The sequence below is a fragment of the Borostomias antarcticus genome (assembly GCF_949987555.1).
Source record: "Borostomias antarcticus genome assembly, chromosome: 17".
Lineage (NCBI taxonomy): Eukaryota > Metazoa > Chordata > Actinopteri > Stomiiformes > Stomiidae > Borostomias > Borostomias antarcticus.
The window spans coordinates 9,630,633-9,655,397 of record NC_140250.1 but is presented as its reverse complement, the minus strand read 5'-3'; the positions used below and the strand labels follow the sequence as shown (position 1 = coordinate 9,655,397).

At 43.6% G+C, this 24,765-nt stretch overlaps 1 protein-coding gene across 1 annotated transcript in view; it reads right to left on the bottom strand.

Moving 5' to 3' along the window:
* Positions 1–24,765, bottom strand: part of LOC311320254 (phospholipid-transporting ATPase ABCA1) — a gene marked incomplete at both ends in the record, with an annotated part of 445,813 nt that overhangs the window by 330,158 nt on the left and 90,890 nt on the right. Inside the window, 12 exons of the mRNA XM_084451987.1 lie at positions 1,548–1,580; positions 1,807–1,914; positions 2,244–2,292; positions 3,104–3,306; positions 4,487–4,568; positions 6,404–6,618; positions 18,317–18,454; positions 19,170–19,309; positions 20,086–20,217; positions 20,896–21,067; positions 22,704–22,820; positions 23,293–23,497. Of these exons, the coding sequence (XP_084308113.1) occupies positions 1,548–1,580; positions 1,807–1,914; positions 2,244–2,292; positions 3,104–3,306; positions 4,487–4,568; positions 6,404–6,618; positions 18,317–18,454; positions 19,170–19,309; positions 20,086–20,217; positions 20,896–21,067; positions 22,704–22,820; positions 23,293–23,497 (1,594 nt within the window). The remainder of the gene's footprint in view (positions 1–1,547; positions 1,581–1,806; positions 1,915–2,243; positions 2,293–3,103; positions 3,307–4,486; positions 4,569–6,403; positions 6,619–18,316; positions 18,455–19,169; positions 19,310–20,085; positions 20,218–20,895; positions 21,068–22,703; positions 22,821–23,292; positions 23,498–24,765) is intronic.

Below are 24,765 nucleotides of genomic sequence, written 5' to 3'. Positions count from 1 at the left end.
ATCTGTGTGGTCTGAATGGCTCTATGTGCTACTAACCCTGCTCTGCCTTCCCTCTGCCTTCCCTCTCCCTTGTGCCTCTCTCTCTCTCCCTTCTATCTCCTAACCAGGTCCAGTGGATGCCCCACTGTCACCAGCAGACCTCCCGAAGTCCGATAGATACCCCTGTTACTACTGTGGATGATGTAGCATGTCCGTAGAATATTCTTTCTCCTATGATGCTTTTTGCCTCTCTCACTCTGAAATGTAATTCAATGCAATGTATTGCTTCATAAATGTTCTTAGCCGGTAGACAAACATACTCCTGGAGCTTGCTCGATCGCCTTATTGTGAGGGGTCAGGGAAGAATTTTTACAGCTCACTTATCTGGCCCCCGGGTGATTACTGTTTTTTTGCTTCCCTCTGCAATATGTAGAGAGTGGGTCGTATGCCCACCTCCCTTGTTCTCTGTAAAGCGCATTGTGTTGCCTCTGGGTATGAAATGCGCTATACAAATAAAGCTTTGATTGATTGATTGAATCAGGGACTGCGTTTTAACTGCTGTTCCGTACCACAGTGGAAAGCAGCCCGATTGGTTCATATGCCTGCCGCTCGCTAAATAAACATGGCGGCTCCCGAAGCAATGAGTGGTAACGTTAACGTTAGAAGAATAAACACAGCTATAAGTGCAGTTATTGCAGAAATAGACTTAATCACAACACTTAAACAAGAACAAGAGTGTGCACTAGCGGAGTTTCTCGGTGGAAAAGACGTTTTTGCCGTTCTTCCGACTGGATTTGGCAAAAGTTAGCTGAACGCTAATTGGCTGAAGGTGTTTGTCTGTCAAGGCACGTACCCCCTCCCACATAATCTCTCTCTATGGGGCGAAGGCCAGAGCGATATTGCGGAGCGAAGCAGTGAGCTCACTAGATCGGGATGGTCATACCAGGCTAGATTAAGCTTGCCTCTCACGTTACAAACATTGAGCTCTGACAGAGAAAGTGCACGTTTCAAGGGATTTACCTTGCACATGCATCAACATCTACACATCCACTTCACTCAAGGGTTTTACGCTGTCTGGTCCACAGGGACTTCAAAGCTAACTGACTGATAAAGGGTCAAGATTATTAATCGCACCTGCATACTTGAGAAAAGAGTGACACATTTTCAAATAAATGCACTTACAAAACCACCAGAGAGTGACACGACTCACAAAAGGGACATTGTAGACTCTCAAAAGTTACACACACAAAAAAAAACTATTTGTACTCAAATCATTAAAATGTCATAAGTGGTGTTACCAAGAGAACATTTGAAAAGGTAGCAGCCTTGCTTAGATATTGTTTTGTGGCAATTAATTAACCTCCTTTGAGGATGACTGATTCAAAGGACTGCCAAGTCTGGTTTTAGCTTTTCAAGATGGTCATTGATGTGAAAATGCTACAATAATGAAATACTTTGATGAAGAACTGCTTATCAAACAACTGTCACATGACTGACCTTTTAATCTTCTCAAGGTAATCAGAAGATTATTGCACCAGAGAGACAAGGCATTGGCCCTGGCTACCTACCTTCAACTCTGCTTATGAACTTCCCTTTCAAATCTGCTTCAGTCGGAGCAAAATAGGGCAAAAAAAAAAAAAAAAACAGAAAAGAGCTTAAAGTTAACATGCAACCGCTATCATATTTTTAAACTTGCTTGAAAGAATACATGTTCTTTCCAGAATATTACATTTAATACACGTGTTGAAAGCACATCCAAGGCCAATGGTTTAATTGAGGTTCATAAGATAAACTCCCACTTTCAAAGCTACTCTAAAGAGTACTTACCACTTTTCACAGGGACGTGGTCTGAATCTGTCCTGACATTAACCATACTGCTCCTCTTGGATTCACGGGAACTCCTTTTCCAGTCTCGTACCAATACTTCATCTTTAGCTGTGGGAATACACATACCATTTGTTGTTTTGCCCTGACCCATTTAAAGGTTATAAATAACATGAAGAAAGCTGGGAGCCTATAAGGTTGTGTATTATACCATGTAAAAGCAAGGGACTCAGGTGGTCCAAGTTTGAGTGTAAAGATTAGTTTAAGGCTGTTGTTTAAGATCAGCAGAATTGCCTGACAATAGATCTGAACAATTAGTATTCTAATGAGCTGAATGAAATGACAGGCTGACCACATAGAAGAGGCCAATGCTTGTAGAGAATCAATAGAAATCTAAGAAAATTGAAGGCAATTACAGTTATTACAGGTTGTGACCTTACCTGGTACTTCCACATCAACACCCGTGTCCTCTGCCACTTTAAGAAAGATCTATAAAACGGAAACTTTATCAAAGAATAGCCTTCAGCAAGATAATACACCTTGTCATCATCAGTTTTACCTCAAAGGAAGTCTACAAGTGTTGTGTGATATAAATATTCAATAGCTCTCTGCTCTGCGAAAAGTGGTTGACGCCACTCCTTTAAAGACAAAAAAGAGACTCCATCTTGAGTACAAATCTTCTGAACCGGTCCATAATTGTCCCCCATCGTTTTTATGTGCTGTTTAACACAAACATTCAAATATTTAATATTGAAAACATTAGACTACCATCTTGTTTCCCCTCATCTGTAAATGTGTATTGACAGCACTCTCAAAATAACAGACTATCAACCAGAATTATTCAAATAGCCCGCAGGGCATGAGTGCCTGACTAAACTCATACACATACTCAAATACAGTGACTAAACTCCTCCAGACACATTAGGCATGTTTGCCAACAGTCACTTTGGTGTACCTACAAAGGTCACACTCTCCTACTCAATATTTTGTGAGTGGTTTGTTTTGGATAGAGAGATTTGAGTGAGTGAGTGAGTGAGTGAGTGAGTGAGTGAGTGAGTGAGTGAGTGAGTGAGTGAGTGAGTGAGTGAGGGAGTGAGTGAGTGAGTGAGTGAGTGAGTGAGTGAGTGAGTGAGAGAAAAAGTGTGAGTGTGCGTGCCTGCATGCACATTTCTGGGCATACAGTATGTGCACGTTCACCCGCACAAGTGTGTGTGCTTTGGTTGTGTGTGTGCGTGTTTGTGTGTGCGCGCGTGCGTGTGTGCGCGCATGTGGGTGCTGGGGTGCCCCCCCCCCCCCCCACCTCTTCCAGCGTTGTGTCGGAAATGCCGTAGCTAATGACCCCCAATTCGGCCATCTCCAGGTCCAGCTCTTTGAAGAGGAGGGCGAAGGTGCCGTCCCTGGCCCCGCTGTAGGGGAGGATGTAGGTGATCTCCTGGCCGATGCTCTCCACAAACATGGCCTCGGCTACATGCCGACGCACCAGCTTAGTGACGGCCGCTAGCTCTGGGGAGGGCAAACACCATTTCAATGATGCAGTGAGTTAAAGAAACTCTATTATCATATATCCTCTCCAAGTTGAGCATATGGAGGTGGTGGGGGGGTTCTCTTTTTTTCCTTGTGAAGCCAATTTACTCAATCATGCATTGAAGATGTTTTAGAGTCGCATAAGCGCTGTGTAGGCCAATGTATTGTAAATAGATATATTCAACCTGTATTTAAGATTCTTGGAGGAAATCATTGAGGGTGACCCTCATTTACAATAAGATACAACATACACTTGTGTCCTCTTAACAGTGTCCTCTGTACGTTAACCAGAGATAAGTGAGCATCTTCCTGTATGGTGAAGCTACATCTCCATTAGAGCGAATCAGGGCCAGCATCAGAGCTGACACCACCTCCTGCATTGATCCAGGCCTCTCATAGATAATCACAGCTGCCTAACCAAGCAAAGCTGTACTGCTTCTTGATGGAGCATGGAGAAGGGTCACACATTGGCCTTAACTACCAGTAGGCTGGATAAAAAAGAGGAATGACCTGCAAGCGCTTGGACTAGGATTGTATCAAAGATGTTTCATGCCATCTTTCCATGCACACTGTTGCAGGTGTAACTGAGGTACAGGCTTTGGGCCACCTCGTTGCTGTCATTTGTCATTCCTCTCTCTCTCTGCCAAGGATATACACTTTGTTCTAAGTCCCCGGCTCAAAATCCTCAAAGGGTCGTTCAATGATCAGTTAGTAGTCATTCAGTACTTTTCAGCTGCTCATATTATTTGTACAATATCACTCCGTTAGCCTAAGGGAAATACAGTCGAACACTGAATGTGAAGAACTGAGGGGACTGCAGTATAGCAGTTCTCATCAGGGCTTTGGGCCACTGGCCACAGTTGGGCGAATTAGGCCGACCAGTTAAAGCCACACATCTCTGGGTGAGTTGACCTGAGAGCCACTTTTCCCGCCACTGCTGTCACTTGAAACGGGGCTGACAATCAGCTGGTGTCAATCAACCCCCTCTCTGTATGACAGCTGCTGTACTTTGAGGAGGGGGGGGGGTGGCACAGAAAAAGACCCTGCTTACACTATGGATCCCATTCCCTCTCAAGGATGGGATGAGAAATCAAACAGACGTGACTTTTAAGCATCTGCCTGGTGGCATCCGAATGACATCTGCTCGTTAGCTCTGTACCTGGGTGGTCCGAGGAGTCACTCAAGTTCTGGCTGCTGATACCCTCGTCCAGACTGCTCCCGTTGGAGGAACCGCCCTCCTCCTGTTAATCAGACAAATTAAGAACGCTTCATCATGATTGGGCTTTTAGCTTGATCATCACCTCCTTTACCATCGTCCTCTTCTACTATTTATGCCATAATGACAACGGTCCAGCTTGTGATAGAGCTAACTTTATGGTAACACTAACACCGTGTCCTAACTGCTTGCGACGCGAGCAACAGAACGCGACATCGCATGCTTGCTGTCCTAACTGAAACCGTTACATTTCCTGTTCTGTTACGTCATTTGTCTATATTCCCAACTGAAGACAGTTGAAGAACGAACGCCTGTCACGCGAGCGACAGGAGGGAAATAGGAACAGGGCGAGCGTCAAAAGGGCAGGTAAAACGTTGCGCCGCTTCGCGCTGCGTCGCTCGTGTCCAGTTAGGACATAAACTTAGAAAACAAAGCAATGGAACACATTTTGTCGCTGACGCTCGCTCGCGTCGCGTGTAGTTAGGACACGGTGTAAGATGCAGGGTTCATCACAGGCGCTGGTCATAGCGCGTTGCCCTGTGTTGCACCATCATGGTTTGGCTGTAGTGACATTTAGACTTTTGTCCGCTGAGGCTGTAATATATCTGAATAAAGTTATTGAAAGGGTTCGATACTAAAAGGAATCAGGAGGTGTTAATGTGAGGACTGAACTTCTTGAACTTCTCCACTTGCTGGGCTACCTGCAACAGTCACTTGGTGTGTATGTGTGTGTGATTTGGGGGGGGGGGGGGGGGGGTGCCTCGCCACGCAAATGTGTTTGTTCGTTCATTTGTTTCTTTCTTTTGAGACAAATGACCCGAGTCTCCACAAACGGCCCGTAGACTAATGGTAATTGCCGTTGCCCCGCTGGCCCCGGAAGGCGTGGTGGCCGTTTCCTTGTCTCTGGCTTCCACTGGAGTCAGGTAGCGAGCCCGCCACCGAGAAGGGGGGAGCCATGGCCAAACATCTTCCTGTGGCTCATCTATACCCAAGGTTGTGGGCCCCCACCGAAATGATCAGTTCAGGTTGTGAAGGGAGGGACCTCGCCACGCATGCACACGTGTTTGTTCGTTCAATTATTTATTTATTTTGAAACAAATTACTCGAGTACCCAGAAAGAGCCCGTAGACTAATGGTAATTGCTGTAGCCCTGCTGGCATGGCTGCATCTTGTTCATTTCCTCCTATTGATTGTAACTAAGTGCGTGAGGCAGCGTGAATCGCTAGATTGAGATCCCCCACCCCCCCCTACCCCAACCCCCCTCCCTTGTGACAATTAGTATCATCCAGCGCGAAGGTGTCTGCCAATTCTCCTGCTGGGGGAAACTAAACACTGATCATTACGGGGGAGAGCAAGGCATCAGAGCATATACTTTCAGAAGTTAGAGGATGTGTGTGTGTGTGTGTGTGTGTGTGTGTGTGTGTGTGTGTGTGTGTGTGTGTGTGTGTGTGTGTGTGTGTGTGTGTGTGTGTGTCAACGGTCTGGTAAACTGCGTATAGGTGCAAAGAGCTGACCTCCTGCTGTTGTCGATGCATTGTGTACAGGTAGAGTTTCAAGGTTCTTGAAGGGCGGCAGGTGGCCTGGTTAGATCATCGGACCAGTGACCGAAACGGGCCAGGCCACTTGACAATCATTGCCCACCTTGAGCAAAGTACTTAACCCCTACCCCAACACCTCAGAACATACCTATATAACAAAATATGGGCTTAGACTTTGCTAACTGCACTTTTTCCCCCCCAGGTAATTGCCTTACCATGATTGATACTGACACTTTTTTGGAATCAAAACTGTTCAGTGTCACACTCTGAGCTGTTCTTCTCCCTAATGCTATTTCCTGAACATGACATCATCGTTCTGTACCTGTTTGACCTGAGACCGGGCGGCCCCTGGCTCTGAGAGTGATGTGGTCATTTTTCTGGCTTTCACCAGGGTCAGGTAGTAGCCGCTGCCGAAGCACTTCTTCAGGAAGAGGGAGGAGCCACAGCAGCACAGCTTCCCATGGGAGATGATGGCGATGCGGTCTCCCAAGATGTCCGCCTCATCCATGTGATGGGTGGAGAGGATAGTGGTGCGACCTGCAGGAGGGAGGCGGAGCAGAACAAACACCGATTCTGCACAATCAAAACAATTGGAGCGGGTGAAGTGGATGCGTGCGTGTGTGTGTTTGTGTGTGTATGTGTGGGTGTGTGTGAGCTTGTGATAAAGAGTGGAGAGGAGAGTCTGTGAAAGTGTGTCATTGAGTGCCTTGGGACTAGCTTGTTTGTTCTGTCAACCTTGGTTACAACACAGTGAAGTTGGACAAGTGAAAAAAGTTTAAATCACACCAAATACTCAATCTGCTTCCACATTCTCCTTATGGTCATGCAGCTGTGCTCCTTGTAGCGTATCGTACACCTCTCTGTTCTAAAGGTACAGTCCATTTATTTCCATAACAATGTGGTGCTGATTGATCCTCTCGGTTGATGTGAATCTTACTCTGAAACACTCCTTGCAAATCAAATCTGAGAACAAAGTGTAAACACAACTCTACCTAGGAACACATTTTAGGCAAAAAGGCTAAATTTGATTAATTATATGACATCATTTGAGTTATTGATATGACACCAGGAGTATCACATCTCCACAGCACCAAAGACAACTCATTCACAGGGGCAAGTGAAGTCACAACACATCATGTGTCCTAAGCCAACACGTATTAATTAGCACCTTCCTTGGCAACCAGGAAGCGGATATTAGATCTGTGATGAAGTCACAGCATGGTCATCTCGCTGGATGTCGTTAGCGCACAGCACGGGTGGCAGGGTTCATATTAACCTGCTGATTCTCAGCGCTGTCCTGTGGTGTATCTACAGTAGGTTATTCATGCTTGGTGTGAGGTGTTCCAAATCAGACCTGATATTGCATATGGTAAATGAGAAACAAAGCTTCATCAGATATGTTGCAAGACCCCTAAAAGGTTTCCCTATGTTGATTGATAGAAAAATCCCATGCACCTAAGTGCCCTGATTGTGACAATTTAATCTGCAGCGTTTTGATTCTGTACAGGCCTTGTCCATCAAATCAATCCTCGGTATCAGCCTGTCATCTCTGCATAGAGATAAAGGGTGCAGCAAAGTCGTCATCTCCTGTTATGACGCACCACTTTCTTTCTTCTTTTTGTTGTCGTCAGATTTGGGGGTCATTGTTGCGAAAGGTCACGGTTCTCTGCATGAGCTAGGCGGCCCCCCGCCCTCGGGGATAGTTAAATCTGTATCCCCACCAGCTCGCATCACATCCCCCAGGCTGGGGACACACAGAGAGGTCATTAGCCATAGCACCACACCACGCGCTCTGCTGTTTCGCCTTGGAGAACACCCCCCCCAACATCACACACACACACAATCTCCCCCCCATCCTCACACACACACTCACACCCTTCCCACCCCCCACTGTGCCGTTTCACCCTCCGAGCTGCTAAATCTGTTCCTGAAGCACGGGAGGGCTGAGGTCCACCGCCTCTGCCGGGCTTGTGTGAACTTTGCATGCACAGACCCACACATACTCTTACTTGACTGAGATATGGCCCTGAAAGCATAAAAAAAAACAGGTCAGTCACGTTTACGGGGGCCAAAAACGGTTCATTGAAGAAGGCTGGTGTTCGGGGATCAGAGACAAAGATGGTTTGGTTGGACTGTCCGTGCGGGTCCAGCTACCACGTGGTTCGGTTCGGACAGCCGCGGTTGATTTTCCGAGGGATGGTCACGGTCAAGGAGAAAGAATAAAAACCCACAGCATCACCGGAGAGCAAAAAGAAAAATACACATGCCCAGCCGGTGCACGGCCCACAAAGGTATACTAATTTATAGTGCATTGTGGTGCTTACAGCACAAACTCATAAATCAATCTGGTGAGGAAATCACAGGCAAATCTCACAACAGCACTGAAAGAGCTCACAGATCTGGAGGTCCGCCCTCCTGACTTGGGATTTGGAATTTGAAGTGCCTCCATGAAAAATAGATAGATATGTGTACATTATTTAGCATGGTCCCGTGGAATATTTTTTTTTATCTTTTCATCAGATACCATTGATGCTTAAGGCTGGACATCCTTAAATTCAGATAATCGTGAAATCCTTCACCTGAACTTTGTATAATTCTAACATGTCGTTCACTGACATTTGCCACCTAGTGCAAGTCCTGCATGTTGATACTGTATTTATTATTACAGTAGGACCCCAGTTATCCTAACCCAACGGGACCGAAGGTCGTTCGTATCTCTGAAATGTCCGGATGACTGAAACTTAGTTAAAATGCACCAAATTCAATAAGTGGTATACTTGTTTCATATAGACTCATAATAGACCGATAAATACCCTTAATTACTTGCATCAAAAAAATGCATCAAAATTGCAATCAAATAGCCAATTAAACTCATATAGCCTAGCCTATTATAGGTCTATAGTAGCCTATAATAAAATAAACGAATTTCCACTTGAATGCGGGCTTTGATCAAATACAGTACTTTATTCTCAAATGAGGCCCACGCTGTATCGATAGGCTACTGTATTCGCAGAACAAAATGGTATAACCTAAAAACAACCCAACAACAATTAGAGCAAATGATAATCAATAAATAAATGAAATGACAGACAAGTTGTCATAGCTACAGATGTGGGAAGTTAAAAATGTCACATGCTGCAGCATTTCACGTCGCGGTATTTGGCAGGGAAATCCCGTTGGAAATCTCGTGGGATTTCAGACGGGTGTTATTTCGTTTTAGTGATGCACCACCGCCAGGTGGCGTCTTAGAGTAGATTTAGCAGGCTGGGCTCTGTTTTTCTCCTATAGTCTACGAATGAAGCATCATTAAGTTTCACATTCTTTAATTTAAATGCTCTGTTGTAAAGCACTTTGAGCTGAATTTATCTGTATGAAAGGTGCTATACAAATAACGTTTAATTGTTATTATTACCTTGTTCTCAAACACATGTTTTCTCCATTTGGATGTAATTTAATTATTACGAACACCTATATCTAGGCCTACAGTAGCCTATCTATCTCGGTAACTGACGTCGGGTCAAGACGTGGTGGCTGCTAGGTCAAATGCGCAAAATAACAGTATTGTAAATATATTTGTTAGTAAATATATGGTGAACGTGGGGGTTTTGCGTTTTGTTTCTGGAACGCATTCAACTGGTAGTCTACTCGTAAACCCCGGAAGTAAATTTGAAGACGGGGCACCAGCTAATGTAGCCAAGTCTGAGCGCAGTAGGCTATATGGCTTCAGCACGATACAAAGAAAAAATAAGCTTGATCGACTTGTGGATCCATACAAAATTGACATAGTCGCCATGAGTAAAGATCACTCATTGCCAATCATATCCGGACATTAACTATCTTGTGCATAGATAGCGGCAGGTTTGACAGTGTGCGTTCACATGCACAATATACACAATATTTTGTTATTTGAATGATCTTGAATATATATATATATATTCAAGATCATTCAAATAAGAAAATATCGTGTATGTTTTTATTTATTTATACCGGCCGCCAGTCGTTCCATGAACGGCTATAGGGAATGCGCAGTTTCGCGCTGGCTACAGCCTATTATATGCACAGTTTTGCGCTACGTAGGCTATTATAAATAAGTATTATTCATTGGGGGAGCTTGGACTCGCTGGGGACTGGTGGAGAGACGCAGAGCCTCCCCAGAGGCGACATCCTCCAGTTGGCTGAAGAGCTGCGCGCTCTGGCGTCCAAACAGCCACCGGCTGTTTGTCTTCACCTGCATGGTGAAGACAAGCTGCAGCAAGAACAGAAATGTCTACCAATGCATGAAGTGCACCATAGCTGTCTGTGAGAGGCTATAGCAGAGGATATGTGCGAAGTGTATTTGAGCTGCCGCCTCAACCGTGCGTAAGAGCAGAGCGCATCAACTCGTGTAAAGCTACAACTAGTAGCCCATAGCCATTAAAACGGCTTATTGTTTTATTCATATATCAACTAGATAATTCGATAATAATGGTTGAGACATGAATGTAAAAATCATGTTTTATTGATGAAAAGGGTAAAACTGAAAAACATGGAGAGTCATTGCATTGATCGATGCAGTCCGTTCAAATAGGCATCAAAAGATAAAGTAGGCCCATTTAAAATGACCAATTACATCTTCAAATCCCTTCTAATCTTGGCCTTTGATAGGGTTTTTTCCCGCCCTACTGCCAATTATATCCGAACATTAACTATCTTGTGCATAGAGCACAAACAATGAAACAATGAAACGAAAAGATTTCCTGTCTGTCTGTGGCATTCGCTACCAGCAAACACTGAAAATACAGGTCCTCAATTTATTTAAATTAGACTAGCCTATCCAACTGGACCACTCCAATGAATGTTGAACGTAGCCTACTTTTATTCTTTAGGTTTTACAGAATCGGCCTACAATGTCCACACATGCGCCATCTGACTAGCTCGTCACTCGCCAGCAAACCTGGACTAGACTATTGTAACACCCCCCCCCCCCCCCAAATTCTTTTATATTCAAATAAACTGGATGAACCGGTTTCCTAGCCCTGGATCGTGGGGAGGGGGGTAGCCTGCGGAAGCGGGTGCTTTGCCATGACCGGCCATTGAATTCGCTAGTTTGATTGATAGATGGATTTAACGTCCAAAGTAGATTGTGCAAGTATTGTATAGGCCCATGTGTAAGAGATGAATGGTTGTAACCATGAACTCAGCCAGAGGTAGGCCCTACTGTAGATTATCAGCATTATCACCAGTCTCAATTTATGTTTTCCTCTAGGCTACATGTTGCCATTCATTTAAACCACCATCTCATCTAGACTACTTCTGTTGCTGCATTTTTACATTTATGCTTTCCTGATTTTAGAGCGCAATCAACATTTTCCAGGATTCCAATAAGTCCATCCAATCATCCAACTTTGTGCTGAGCGCAGCGCAGGCTGGTAGCCTACTGTCAAGGATCACAACTGATGCACTCCCTTAACACGTCTCGCATCCCCAGACCATCAAGAGAATTTCAATATGAAAGACCTTGGGATTCCAGGAGTCAAGGCCGTTTTCTCGCTCGGATCAGCGGGGGACGCACGCGTCCTGCGCGCAGCGGGGAAAGCTGACTACAATTCAGCTCTTGTTGCGGGCGGGCGTGTGCAGCCTAGTTCCATATGAGAACACTCCTCGGTCCAATTCCGTATAGTAGATCCGCCTGTGTACTTTCAACGAATGTATTATTAGAAATAATATCATAATAATATATATAGCCTTCAACGACCTCCTGAGCTGCCTGCCTGATGGTCTCAGGGCTAAAGAGACCGCGCGTCGTTTTCCTCACCCTAACTATTGGCATGCTATCAATGAAAGAAAATACATTGTAAATAAACATGGTTTTAGGCTATTGTTTTTATGTAGGCCTATAGGTTAAGCTATTTGAGTTCATAAGGTAACGTCATTGTAAACGAAAGTAGCCTATAGCCTATATATATATAATAATCCAATTGACTGGAACCAGGGGGTTTGACAAAAGTTAAGAGGCAAAAAATTTTGTCTTGACTGCATTCAAGATGTATCTTTCACATTAAAACTACATACAAAGCTGACCAATAGCATTAGAAAGATCTCTTCGAGAGCTTTCATTTCACCTGTTCATTCTGCCCAAATGTCACTTGCGCACCCCTGCAGCTATGTTATCATGTAGCCAGTAGATATGCTAAGAAAATTGCATATGTTTGCAAACTAAAACAAGTGAACACAATTTTACAATCGAAAAATGCTTATGAGACCATTATTTTACGTATATGGGGCAAAAGTGGTTTCTCTTCCTGCTTCTGCCTAAGCCCTCCACAATACCACAACACAACGGTGTCATGTTTTACCGAAGGAGAAGTGAAGAAGACGGTAGCTAGCAGTAGCTAAAGCAGTTAGCTAATGTTAAGATCATTCCTCTAGCTGCTTTGCTGCTAATGCGAGTTCGTCTCCATTCCTGCCCGAGAAACCGAAGTTGAACTAATAGCATCAAAATCAAAATAGCTACAGGAATCATTGTTGTAAAGTTAGCTATCTAGTTTTTAGCCACCGACAGCTACCGTTAATATTATGGAAGCTGCTGTCGTGAGCTAACTTGCTATCAGTCTTATCGTGCAGCTTCACAGCCTGCTATTAGCAGACAGCACTAAAGTTGACAAAATCACACTTGCACATCATTAGAATTCCAACCATTTATATGGGATTTATCATTCAACTAAACATGGAACCTGAATACTACCTGATATTTAAACCTGCTGCCATCAGTGATCGGCGCGTCTGCTTGTTTGAGTCATGAATATCGTACGCAGTTACATTCCATGTAGTGTCCCAAAACTGTTAAATCATTCCCCATGTAGTTCACTATGAGTCGCACTCAATACATACATGGTAATAGGGAAAAGGGAGTGAGTGAACCATTTCAAACACATCTCTGGTCATCTCCGTTAGCCATCTTACTCGTCCTGATGCCATGTTCCATATGAGAACACTCAGTCGGCCATTATAGCGGCCGAAAATAGATTTTGAGAAACTGCATTCTCGGTGCCCCGATCACCGTGATTACATGGATATACTGGCTCGCGCTGGATTTTAAATTTCTTCTACAGGCCTCCGAACTACACAAAAGTGATCTCGGTGAGTCAAACTTCTTATAATATGTCGTAAATAAGGTCCAGGTTGTCAAAAACGAGCATTGCCCTTTAAGCAAAAACTCTTTCCTCTGGTAAAGGGTTTGAACATCGTATTCTGACCAGAGCAGGGAAATGATTAATGAAATTAAGAATCAATAAAAGTGACACTGGTGACGGATAGCGTGCATGGTACTCTATCCAGGAATTACAGAAAATAGGACGTCAGCTAAATACCTGGATGTGTGCTGTTGCTGTCTTTTTAGCTTTTGACATTTCTTTTCTTTTTGACATTTCTTTTACCGGGCCACTACTGTAAAACAAATTTGTAACTACTTAATGACTTGCCTGGTTAAATAAAGGGTAAATAAAAATACATACAGTATTGAAAAACTTGCATTGGATTTGATAATCCAAACCCCAACGTATTAAGTCCTATTGTGTAACCTACATACAGAAGAGTGTAGGTTACACTGTCAGTGAGAACGACAGGACTACAATATGACTCATTTCATCACAGCTGACGTGGGTGTTCTCATTATCAAGAAAGGTTCCTTGAGTGCTGAATCCCAGTGAAAGGACTTGATAAGAGAGCACAGCTAATGACAAAGTGAGGGCAGAATGTCACCTGATTGACCATTAAACATTGAGACATCTGTCGGAAATGTGTTATTTTAATGTCTGTGTCTTGCTCACAGTCGTCGGCAAGCTCAGCAAACACAAAGCGGTGGGGCCAAAAGTGATGAAATGACAAGTGATTAAAATAGCATACAACCAGCAAGCATTAAAATGTCATGTCAGTTGTTATCGCTATCCATCTCCATTATGATTATGCTGACGGGGAGACCTAGGGGAGGCAGCATCAGGTCTGGGGAGACAAACAAGCTGGTGAGGAGGGCCGGCTCTGTTGTGAGGCAACAACTGGACAGCCTGGAGGCTGTGGTGGAGAGGAGGATGAGGGACAAACTGAAGTGTATTCTGAACAACCCCTCCCATCCCCTCCATGGCGAGCTGTGGCAGATGGGAGCACTTTCAGACGCAGGCTCATCTCACCCAGGTGCAATACGGAGCAGTTCAGATGTTCCTTTGTGACAGCGGCCATCAAACTGTATAGTGCCTGAGTGTTCCTGAGGGTTGTGGAGGGAGGGAGGGGGGGAGGACATGTATGTATATGTATGTATGTATGTATGTATGTATGAATGTATGTATGTATGTATGTATGTATGTATGTATGTATGTATGTATGTATGTATGTATGTATGTATGTATCAGTGGCGGCTGGTGACTCAAAAAACTGAGGAGGACAGGAGGAAGAGAGGCGAACCGCCCATGGGCGCCGGGGGGCACTTTCCCTCAGTCAGTTATTATTTGAAATATCAGCTTTAAAGTGGATTTTAGCATTATGAAAAACTGAATAACACTTTCTTTAACTACATGCAGCATTTATTTAGCATATTCATGATAAAATATTACAAAACAACAATAAAACATTGTAAGCAATAGTTGTTGTAATGGATTGTACTCTTCTCTAAAGAGAGAAAAGAATTGATATTGGTGAGGTGCTGGAGAGGTTAGGTGATATATGAAAAATGTTTTTGATTAGGGGACACTGAGGTGTGCTGGCTCTCAAACAGTTTGTTGGCAAAAATATTTGACAACTGGACAATGGAATACGTTGCAAAGTAAAATGCAGTATCCAACAGTTCGCTCATGGCTAGCTAGCAATGGTACAGCTATGGGATTAGCTCATTTGGGTTGCTGTCAAAGCTGCCACTCTTGTTGTTGCTACAGCCTACAATTATCAGAACAATATGAACATTCAGTTGAAAGTTTTCCATCCACCCATCCATCACTGGATGAGGAATAAGCACCGCAAAGCGATCAATTCTCACGCAAGCAGGAGCCATGCTGTGGATTTCTCCGATCCGGTGTTGCGACCCAGTCTCTAGAAATGTTTTGGACGAGTTGCCGACAGTTTGCGCCTCCAGCCAATCTGCGCGCCTGCCTATGCCGTAGCCTGATGTGCACCTCGTAGCTAACGTTACCGGCTATAGCCAGCCAGTGGAACTGTCGTGTTCAGACGGCTCTGGCTCAAAAAGTATTTATGTCAGCTTACATATTTAGATGGCTAGAATCAAGACAAATAGACGAACAGTTTGATGTATATGTCCCATAATACTTTCGGATGTATTATATTATGGAGCTACGAACACACAAAAAGTCTCCAATGGCACAGGGGAGAGAAACACAGACATCAACGGCGACTCAATCGGCCTTCACTGTGGTAAATCTGGAATCTGGAATGTGATTGGACTAATAAAATGTCAATCACCCATAGACCCATAGATATCTATGGAAGGGAGGCTAGCCTCCCTTGCGGTAAACACATTTCGCTGCTACAGAAGTTAAAACTACAGTACCACTAAGTAACCAATGCACTAAGCAATGCATTACAGTAGGGTTGCTAATGCTAGCTAGCTAGCTAGCTAGGTAATGGGGGAAATCTGCGTTTTTTATGCATTTATTTTTACCATACGCCAGGGGCGTTTCTAGGATTCAAAAACATTAGAGGCTAAGGGAAAAGCATCAGGGGCTGAAGTTCAGAGCGGGTGAAACCTGCAGGAAAATATATTTTAGGGGTCCATTTGGGTTTGCCACCATGCACCAAACACACACACACCATAAACAGTGCTTCCCACAGGATTTTGTGCAGCTATGGGGGGTGGACCTCCAACCTTCTAGGGGTGTCCGGGGGCATGCCCCCCGGGAGAAATATTTAAACATTGTTAATTTAAATGCATAAATTTGCCGCACTTTGAGAGCAAAATCAAGAAGCCATAGCAATTTAATCATCAGACCACATTTGGTTATGAAAGGGGAGGGCAAAGAAGAAATAATACACAAATCATGGTAAACGAGACGGGACTTTAATAAATAAAAATCAATATTAAATAGCATCCAGTGTCGTGCCCAGTCTTTTTAAATGAGAATACAGGTAACACCCTGACAAACAACTCAATGTGCCACATTTCCATCTACTGTACAAAAGAGTATTTAATGCAACATACTGCGGGACATGAGCCCTTAAAAAATGCCAGTTCTGAAAAAGAAAAATCTGGGGGGGAAATGTGCCAGTGGAAGCTGAAATGACTGCAGTTGCTCAAAAGAGCCAGCTGACCATCATCTAATAGAGATCCCTCAGAGATGGTAATCATGCAGTCTGAACGAGGCTTCCCCTCTGACACTAACAGCTGCCACACACCAGGGCAGAGGGCCTGGACATCTCACTGGTCTAATATATCTCCCACCCTCTGAGCACAGCGCAAAACACAACGGCGTTCGAGTTTTATTTTTAATGAGAAGCCAAAACTTTTGATAACCAGTGGCGTCTGGTGGGTCCTAGAACCGGGTAAGCCAGGACCTACGAAACACACGCGCAGCGCGCATCATTTTTTGGGGGTCTGCTTTCAAAGCATGCCCTGATGGGAGGTTTCACAGCACCAGAAGGGCGCGAGCAGTGGCATTTTTATATGTAAAAAAACATATAGGAAAACTACAGTAGCCTAGGCTACTGATGTTTTTAACACGTCAACAAAGGCCAATAATTTGACAGCGAGCGAATAAGCGGGCAATATTTAGGCCGAAACAAGCAAGCTTTTAGGTACACACTAAATAAATTACAGAGCCATTATATGACAACAATGGCCAAACACCACGAAGAGGAATGACAGAATGATAAAATACACCCCCTTATGGCACAGCACTCAATAGCCTACTCCCCTACTTCACTAATCAGTGTTTAGGCTATAGCACAACTAGGCTACTAGGCTTATTAGCCCACCGCTCCAGGAAGAAAAGTTCACGCTCTCGAGTGCTGATTAAATCTCGGCAAAGCAAAACGCACAGCCATAACAACTGGCAATTAATCACAAAAGACCTACCTTATATCGTAACCCAAACTCGTTTAATCCACTTCATTTTGGAATCAACTTTTAACAAATGCTCAAGATCTCCGTTTTCCATGTTCATTGATGCTGCCAGTAGCTAGATAGTTAAAGTGGGTAATGTGATTGACAGGTGACGTGAATGACGGGACAGTCATGACAAGTTTTGATTGGATAAACCGTCCCAATGTTAAAATGTCCATGGGAATTCCAATGTAAGCACTTCGAGAACTGGCTTACTACACTTGCTACAGCTCTGGCGTGTGGAGGCTAGTTCAGGCAACTTCTCCCGCTTTGGAATCTGTCTCGCGACGCACAGTGACTTTGCACGCATGTAGTCTACTGGACTCGCGGGGGTGAGGGGCGGAGGGGGCAGGGGCTGTAGCTATAACATACGACCGACACGTGAGAGTTGTGACTGACTCGATTTTGGAGTGGAATTTGATTTGCGTCCATTTCTTTATTAAAATATGTACTTTTTGCTTGGAACTGGGGGTCAAAAAACATCCGGGGCTAGATGAAAAACATTCAGGTCTCGAGACCCAGAAGCCCACAGCTCCCGACGCCAATGCCATACGCCATAGGCGTTTAGTATAACCATACCTTTGAGCATTTTGGTGGCATTACCTCAGCGTGCTAAACTGTGTCAACAACTCGCAGTTGCAGTCGATTTCACCAAACGGATTGTAGGTGTCTGCCGCAATGGGCCAATCACGCGTTGCATTAAATTGAAGAATGCTTGCGTTGATTGGACCATATTACAAAGTCTTTTTTTCCTAGATCTCAGTACAAAAAGGATCGAATGAAGTACTGGTTTGACTGAAGACGTTTCGATGCTACTTGGTATCAGTTTGTTTCGATCCAGTACTACAAGGTATCGAGTACCCATACCCAGCCCTATGTGCAATGTTTGGAAATTTTTCATGTATGGGAAGTCAGACTTCTAAGGAAGAAGATTCAGATTCAGAATATTGGCAAATACAAGAGCTGAGCTGCCCGGCCCAAAACTAGGAGTTTGTTTCAGTCATGTCTTTCTGCAGCAAAGACACAAAGTTGAGGCACTAAAGTTCCCTGTCAAAGTGCCTTTGTCAAAGTGCTACAGTAGCCATCAAAATTTCAGAGACTTTAGGATCGACTGAGTATTGAGTGTGTGTACAACTGAAGAGCAGATCGGCAAACCTTGTTTGTACTTGAGCAGTAGTTCCCAGATCCCACGGCGGGCATAGGGATCCACCCCTGCTGTGGGTTCGTCCAGGATGACGACGTTGGAGCCGCCCACAAACGCAATGGCCACTGAGAGTTTCCTCTGCATCCCGCCTACAAGAGACGGCCAAACATCATCAGTGGACACGCTGAGCGTTAAATGATCAATGAAAAAATATCAGATATATAGGCCTACATTGTATTCTCTGAATGTGCCTTGTCACCATTTGCGAATATGAAATTGACTGGGTTGGGTCTCGCCGTAAAAAGAGAGAGAGAGAGAGAGAGAGAGAGTGTGTGTGTGTGCAGGGCCTGTGACTGACAGTGTCTGGGGATATATGTATTGCCTGTAGTCTGGCGTGAAATGGATGGGTCCCAGACAGCACCGTGAGCGGTTATGACAGCAGCACACCTGATTTCCAGGGGACTGGATGTCCTATGTTGTGCTAATGTAGTGGAAATGTCAGACTTGATGAACCTTGAAAGTCATATTTCAATGATTTTGTTCACAAGCAGTCCATGCCTGGAGCTAATTTATCAAGCTTGTCTTTTTTTGTCCCCTAGACGAACGATTAGGTGCCCCCCAAATACATGCATACACTTTGACATGTTGTCGGGGGGGGGGGGGGGGGGGGGGGTTGCTGACTGCTTATATTACAGTACATAAACTCTGCTGTCAATGTGTGCATAATATGGATTCCCATGAGATATGCATCCCAAGGACACACACACACACGTATGTGTCACTGAGTTCAAGCTTAATCTGTGTATAATTACAATCATACATTCCCAGGATGCACGGATCCCAAGGACACACACAGACACACACCTGACAGATTCTTGGCAAGGTCCTTCCGTTTGTGTGGCAAGCCGACATCTTTAATCATTTGCTCCATCTCAATTTTCACCTGCTCTCGGCTACGCCCCTTCAAACGGGCATAGAAGTATATGTGCTCCTCCACAGTGAGGCTAAAATAAAATAGAGTAAAAAGGAATATCAGTGTAAATTTTTTTCTGGATAAATTCAAGGATTTATGGAAAGTTATTCTGGTCTCATAGCCATCCTTGCAAGATCATCATTTTAAGATGTGTGGGAGCTTACTTATTAGTCTACACATCAGAAATAGTTCTCATGCACATCAATATAACACTCACATCAATACAATACAGGATGATATGCTTCTGCTTCAGCGAGCTGACTACATTCGTAACACGGGGAGCAGTAGGAGGATCATCTGGCACCAGCAGGAGTATCAGTGCATGTTTTAATACCTACATACTTGTGTGCATGAATACTGAGGGCCCCAGTTTGTGTACATGAATACTGAGGTTCCCAGCTCAAATACACCCTCGTAGATTCGGGTCGAAATAAATATGAATGGTGGTAAATGTCAGGTGGACGGTTGTGAACGAGAAGGACGATTACCACCGGTAATCAAGTCAGTGAAAAAGAGAAAGAGTGATGAGCTAGTCATGGAGTGGTCGGACAACTCCATAAACCCAGTCTGAATAATGGTCAGCAACGATGCAGTTAGGAGGAATACAGCCTGTGGATTAAGCTCATCTATATGGAGGCCAGATGAAGCTACTATGATGGCTGTGACTGAGTGGAACGTTAAATACATTAAGATAAATACATAAAGCTAAATACGTGAACAGCGATGTCAAAATATTAGGAAGCAGATAATGTGTGGTGGTATAAATCGGGGAAATCATGGCGTGCATGCTGATTGTGCGGAACTTACTCATTGAATAAAACATTGTGTTGAGGGCACATTCCCAAATGCTTCCTGATGATGTCCATGTCTGTCCGGATATCATGTCCGTTTACCAGAGCAGTTCCAGATGTAGGGGCAAACAGTCCTGTCAGTATTGACCTACAGTATGAGATAAGAGGAACACAATTCCCGGATGTACAGTAAGTCGTACAGCATTAATTTTGACTTTGCCCCTGTATATTTTCTATACTGTGGTAAATCTAGTCAATCTACAGATTATCCCTTTAGATGTTTTATTGTCAAACTCAAAGGCAAACTCAGAAGTCCTTCAGTGGTCACAAATCTAACTCACACCAGAGGATGATTAAGCTTTCTCTGTCCTTTCCATTACCCTTCATGCAAGGCTCCCTTTCACTCTAGGTCCAGTTCCACTTGTTCAGTCAAGCCCTCTTGTCTTTCTCCTTCTCTCTGTTGCTCTCTCTCTGGACCTGTAGACTGTCTCCTCTTTGTACCGACTTAACCTCCCCTGACCCCTTCATTGCTTTCTGACTGGCAATTCTACGACTATGTCCACTGATACTGTAGAAGTAGGCAACTGTTTATTCATGAGACTAGTCTCAGCCACCCAGTGGCCTTGCAACGTTCAACTACATACAACTGATCATATAACAGCCCTCGTCCAAGAGCTCAAATCCACTAAAGTTACTTTTACATTAGCCTACGACAAGTATATGAAGTGTATCGATTAAATTGATCTGTTGAATCAGAGTACAGACCACACTTCCAATGAGAAGGATAGCACCTTATTGGTTTTCTGGCTGTATGGAGGTTACTTACATGGTGGTTGTTTTCCCAGCCCCATTGTGACCGAGAAATGAGGTGATCTGGTTCTCATAGAAGTCCATGCTTAGTCCATCCACAGCCAGCTTTTTCCCAGTTTTGTAGATTTTAACAAGGTTCCTTATCGAAACCCCGGCCTTCATATTGGGAGGTGGCATCTCCAGACGATCTTCAAAATAATATGCAAAAGTCAAGTGTGAGCAAAGCACATAACTTTGATGGATGATACTAGTATGTTTCACAGCCATGGATGACACCGCATGAGCCATGGATTAATATGCTTTGTTTTATCCTCCATCTTTATTAAGATATTGGTTTTAATGAACCAGGCCAGGTCACTCCTGGCTTACTGCTGATGGGCGTACATACAGCTGCTCTTTTGATAGTTCTCAACAAATGTCATTAGGTAACGGACCGTAGGTAGCCCCATATCATGTGCCATGAACATACTGGATGTAATTACTGGCTTATGCTTTTAGGTTTTTACGGACAACAAATTCACTTCCTTGTTTAAGTACTGCTTAGCAATAGAGATGAGTGAAAATACAGGAACAAGTGAGAATACAGGAACAATTCTGCCCTCTTGTGACTGAGCTAACAAACACAGAGACAACAACACAAGCCAAGCTTACAAACGCAGAGACTGAGAATCAGACAGTCCCAAGTATTGGAAAAACTAGGCCAGGTCCCTCCTGGATTATATGCGTGGCTGTCTTGTTTCTGTTCAGGACTGGTAGAATGGAAGCTAGTCATGCCACTGAAATAGCTGTGAATTGAAATGACATGAAATAATGTCTGATAAATTAAGATAGGTCTTGTCGCCTGGACACATTGTTCCAATGCTTCCAATGCTAATCCAGCACAATAAGAGCGAGATAGCAAGTTAGTTCATGAGTTTACAACAACTAGAAGCAGCTTCCATAACATTAATAGTAGCGGTCAGTGGCTAAAGCAGTTACACTGTAACGTTAGCTATTTTGCTGCAATTGGTTCAACTTCTGTTTCTTGACAAAGGTAAGGGATAAAAAGATTGGAGTGAAAGGATGAACGTGTGGAGGTTTGGGGTATAGTCCCATAAAGTCCTCCCCACCGGGGCCTTGAACCCCGATCTCCCGCATTGGAGTCCATTGCTTTCACCGCTACTCTACTTGTGCAGTGGAGACGGTTGGAGTGATTTTGGTGTCCTTCTTTATTTTGGTGTGCTGGGACTACAGTATCTTGTGGTGCCAACAGAGAAATGCAGGTCAATATTCAACATAGGGAGGGAGTGATAACCCGACAAACGCTATACTAGGTGCGCTGGCTTACAGCCATGCACCAAAAACGGCAAAGGGCATTTTCAGTTATTCTTTGAGCTGCTCTCCTTCTCACTGCGGTTTCCATGAAAACAACCATTTCAGCCTCATCGGTTGTATTGGTTATATTCCTAATTAGCTGGAAGTTCATCTTTTCTGCCTTTGAAGCAGGTCACTTAACACCACCCACAGGTCTATCACACAGAACAGTAGGCCTAGAAAGAGTAAAACATATGAAACAGGTGTTAGAACACCTTCTCGGCTCCATCAACCAAATGTTAATTAGAAAAGCTAATTTACCAAAAAGGGCTCCGGCACAACCTTTTTTTGCATTTGCTCTATTTTATATCTTTATATATATTTTATATCTCTACCCAATGTTAAGACGTTAAGTCAGTGGCAACCATTCCAATTAGCTAGTCGCATTAAAGTCCAATTCTCCTGTTGATGAGAATGATCTGTAAATAACTGTTGTGTAATGCCCACAGGAAAAGACCTGAACATCCTCACCGTTATGTTCTCCGGGGTCCTTGAGCAAAGTTGGGTCAAGGTCAGCTGTGGAGGCTGTCCCACACCAATAGGAGGTGGTGAAAGGGAAGTACCAGGGCTTGGGGATTCCATATTGGCCTGTGATCAAGTACAGAGAACATCATTCACGGTTTCATAGCAGTTTGTGTTCTCTCTGACAAGACTGCGACTAAGCCAGGCTCTTATTCCATTTAGAATACAAATAAGATAATGAGCTTAAACTTGATACCCTCATTATCTAATTATTGTTCCAAGTAAGGCTCAATTAAGTTGTTTTGAAAGAGCAGCTAATACAATTTAAAAAAAATTGGCTGGTTGTATCATCAAGAACTTGGATTATAGAACTACAGTGTACACTTCTGAATAAACTTTGAAGAGCATTGTTCAGACCAAATCACATTGACATTTTTTAGTCTCAATGTAAAATTGAATTACTGTGTTACACAACACCAACATCAATGCCATGTACAGTATACCACATGACAGAACCTTCAATACCCTCCTCTGGTGTTTGACTTTACTGCTAAAGCACTGGCAACTATTCATGTACAGTAGCAATCACAATGTGTACCTGGAAACACATTCTCAATGTACCAAGTTAGCAACCAGTACAAAAGGGCATCAAAGAGCATCATGATGATGGACACAAGGAAGCTGTAGCGGTCTCCTTCTTCTGGGCTTATGGTGATGTTGCTCCACTGTATACCAACGCCTTGTTCTTCATACTTGGAGAAGTTCTCACATCCATATCCGAAGGCCACACAGGACAGCAAACTCTAGGAAAGGAGGACGTCCTTGGTTAATATCTAGTATTAAACCAATTAAACAGGAGTTAAGGATGAAACTGTGTTAGTGACTTGACTCAGTGTTTCCTGTGGAATGGATCTCTTGGTGTGGTGGTGCCAAGCTCAAGACTGCCAAAATAGGGAGGATATCTATACCAAAGTGGGGGTTCTGGGCGTCCTCCCCCAGAAAAAAAAAAGTTTCAGAGACCTAGTTTCCTGTATTCTCGTGACTTTTAAAGAATGGAAATCACAAAATCATGAGACATATATTGAAAAGTATATGAAACAGCATGTTTAGCCTACATGAAATATGCTTTCTTTAATTGGTCACACTTTACAATAAGGGTCACAAAAAACATTAGTTAACTGTTAACTAATGCTTATTTAGGGTTAGGTTAGGTTACTAATGTTAATTAATACCTTAGTTAAGGTTAGGGTTAGGTGAGTTAACCTTAGTTAACATAAATAACATTAGTAAATGGTTAATAGAGACATTAGTTAACTGTGACCTAATGCTTAATAATGCATTAGCTAATGCTTATTAATGTACCCTTATTGTATTATTGTAAAGTGATACCCTTTAATTTTGAGTTATGGGGTGAGAATAATAGAATGTTTTATTTAATAAAAAAAATCATGTTTGATGCCCATTGATGCTTAACTGCATACTCATACTGTCTAACTCAGACTTTCTAATCTCTCATCTTCACTCTGTCCTGTCTCCTTCTCCTGCTCTCCTCTGAACAACCTCTATCCTCTCCTCTCTCATCTGTCCCTCAACTCTGCTGGTCCTGTCTTCTACCACAATCACTGCCTTTTTTTATATACCTTACATAAATAATAGGCTACATTAGGCTACGCTTAACTGATATTTCGTTGCATTTGCTGTTGCTTTGACTGGCACTATTTAGGTGGCTGGAGGAACATTAACATAAACATTAGCGTCGTTAAACTTACGGTTCCGCCAGCCAAAAAGACGGTCGCTCAATCAGTCAGTCAGTCAGGGCAGCGCCAATGATTCGCATGTTCTACTCACGCTAGTGGTGTGGGCCGTCTCATTGCCAAATGATGCTTGCTGACTGACAGACCTTACCAGCGGAAACATTGTGACTCCATACTGTAACTCTAGTTCAGGGGTAGTGTCTACTCATTTTAACCCTAACCCTAAACTGACTACTTGAGTCAGTTTCAGAATTCTACATCAGGAAGCAGATTTGTGGGGCCCTCAAGGTACTGTAACTACTGTAATCTCAATAATG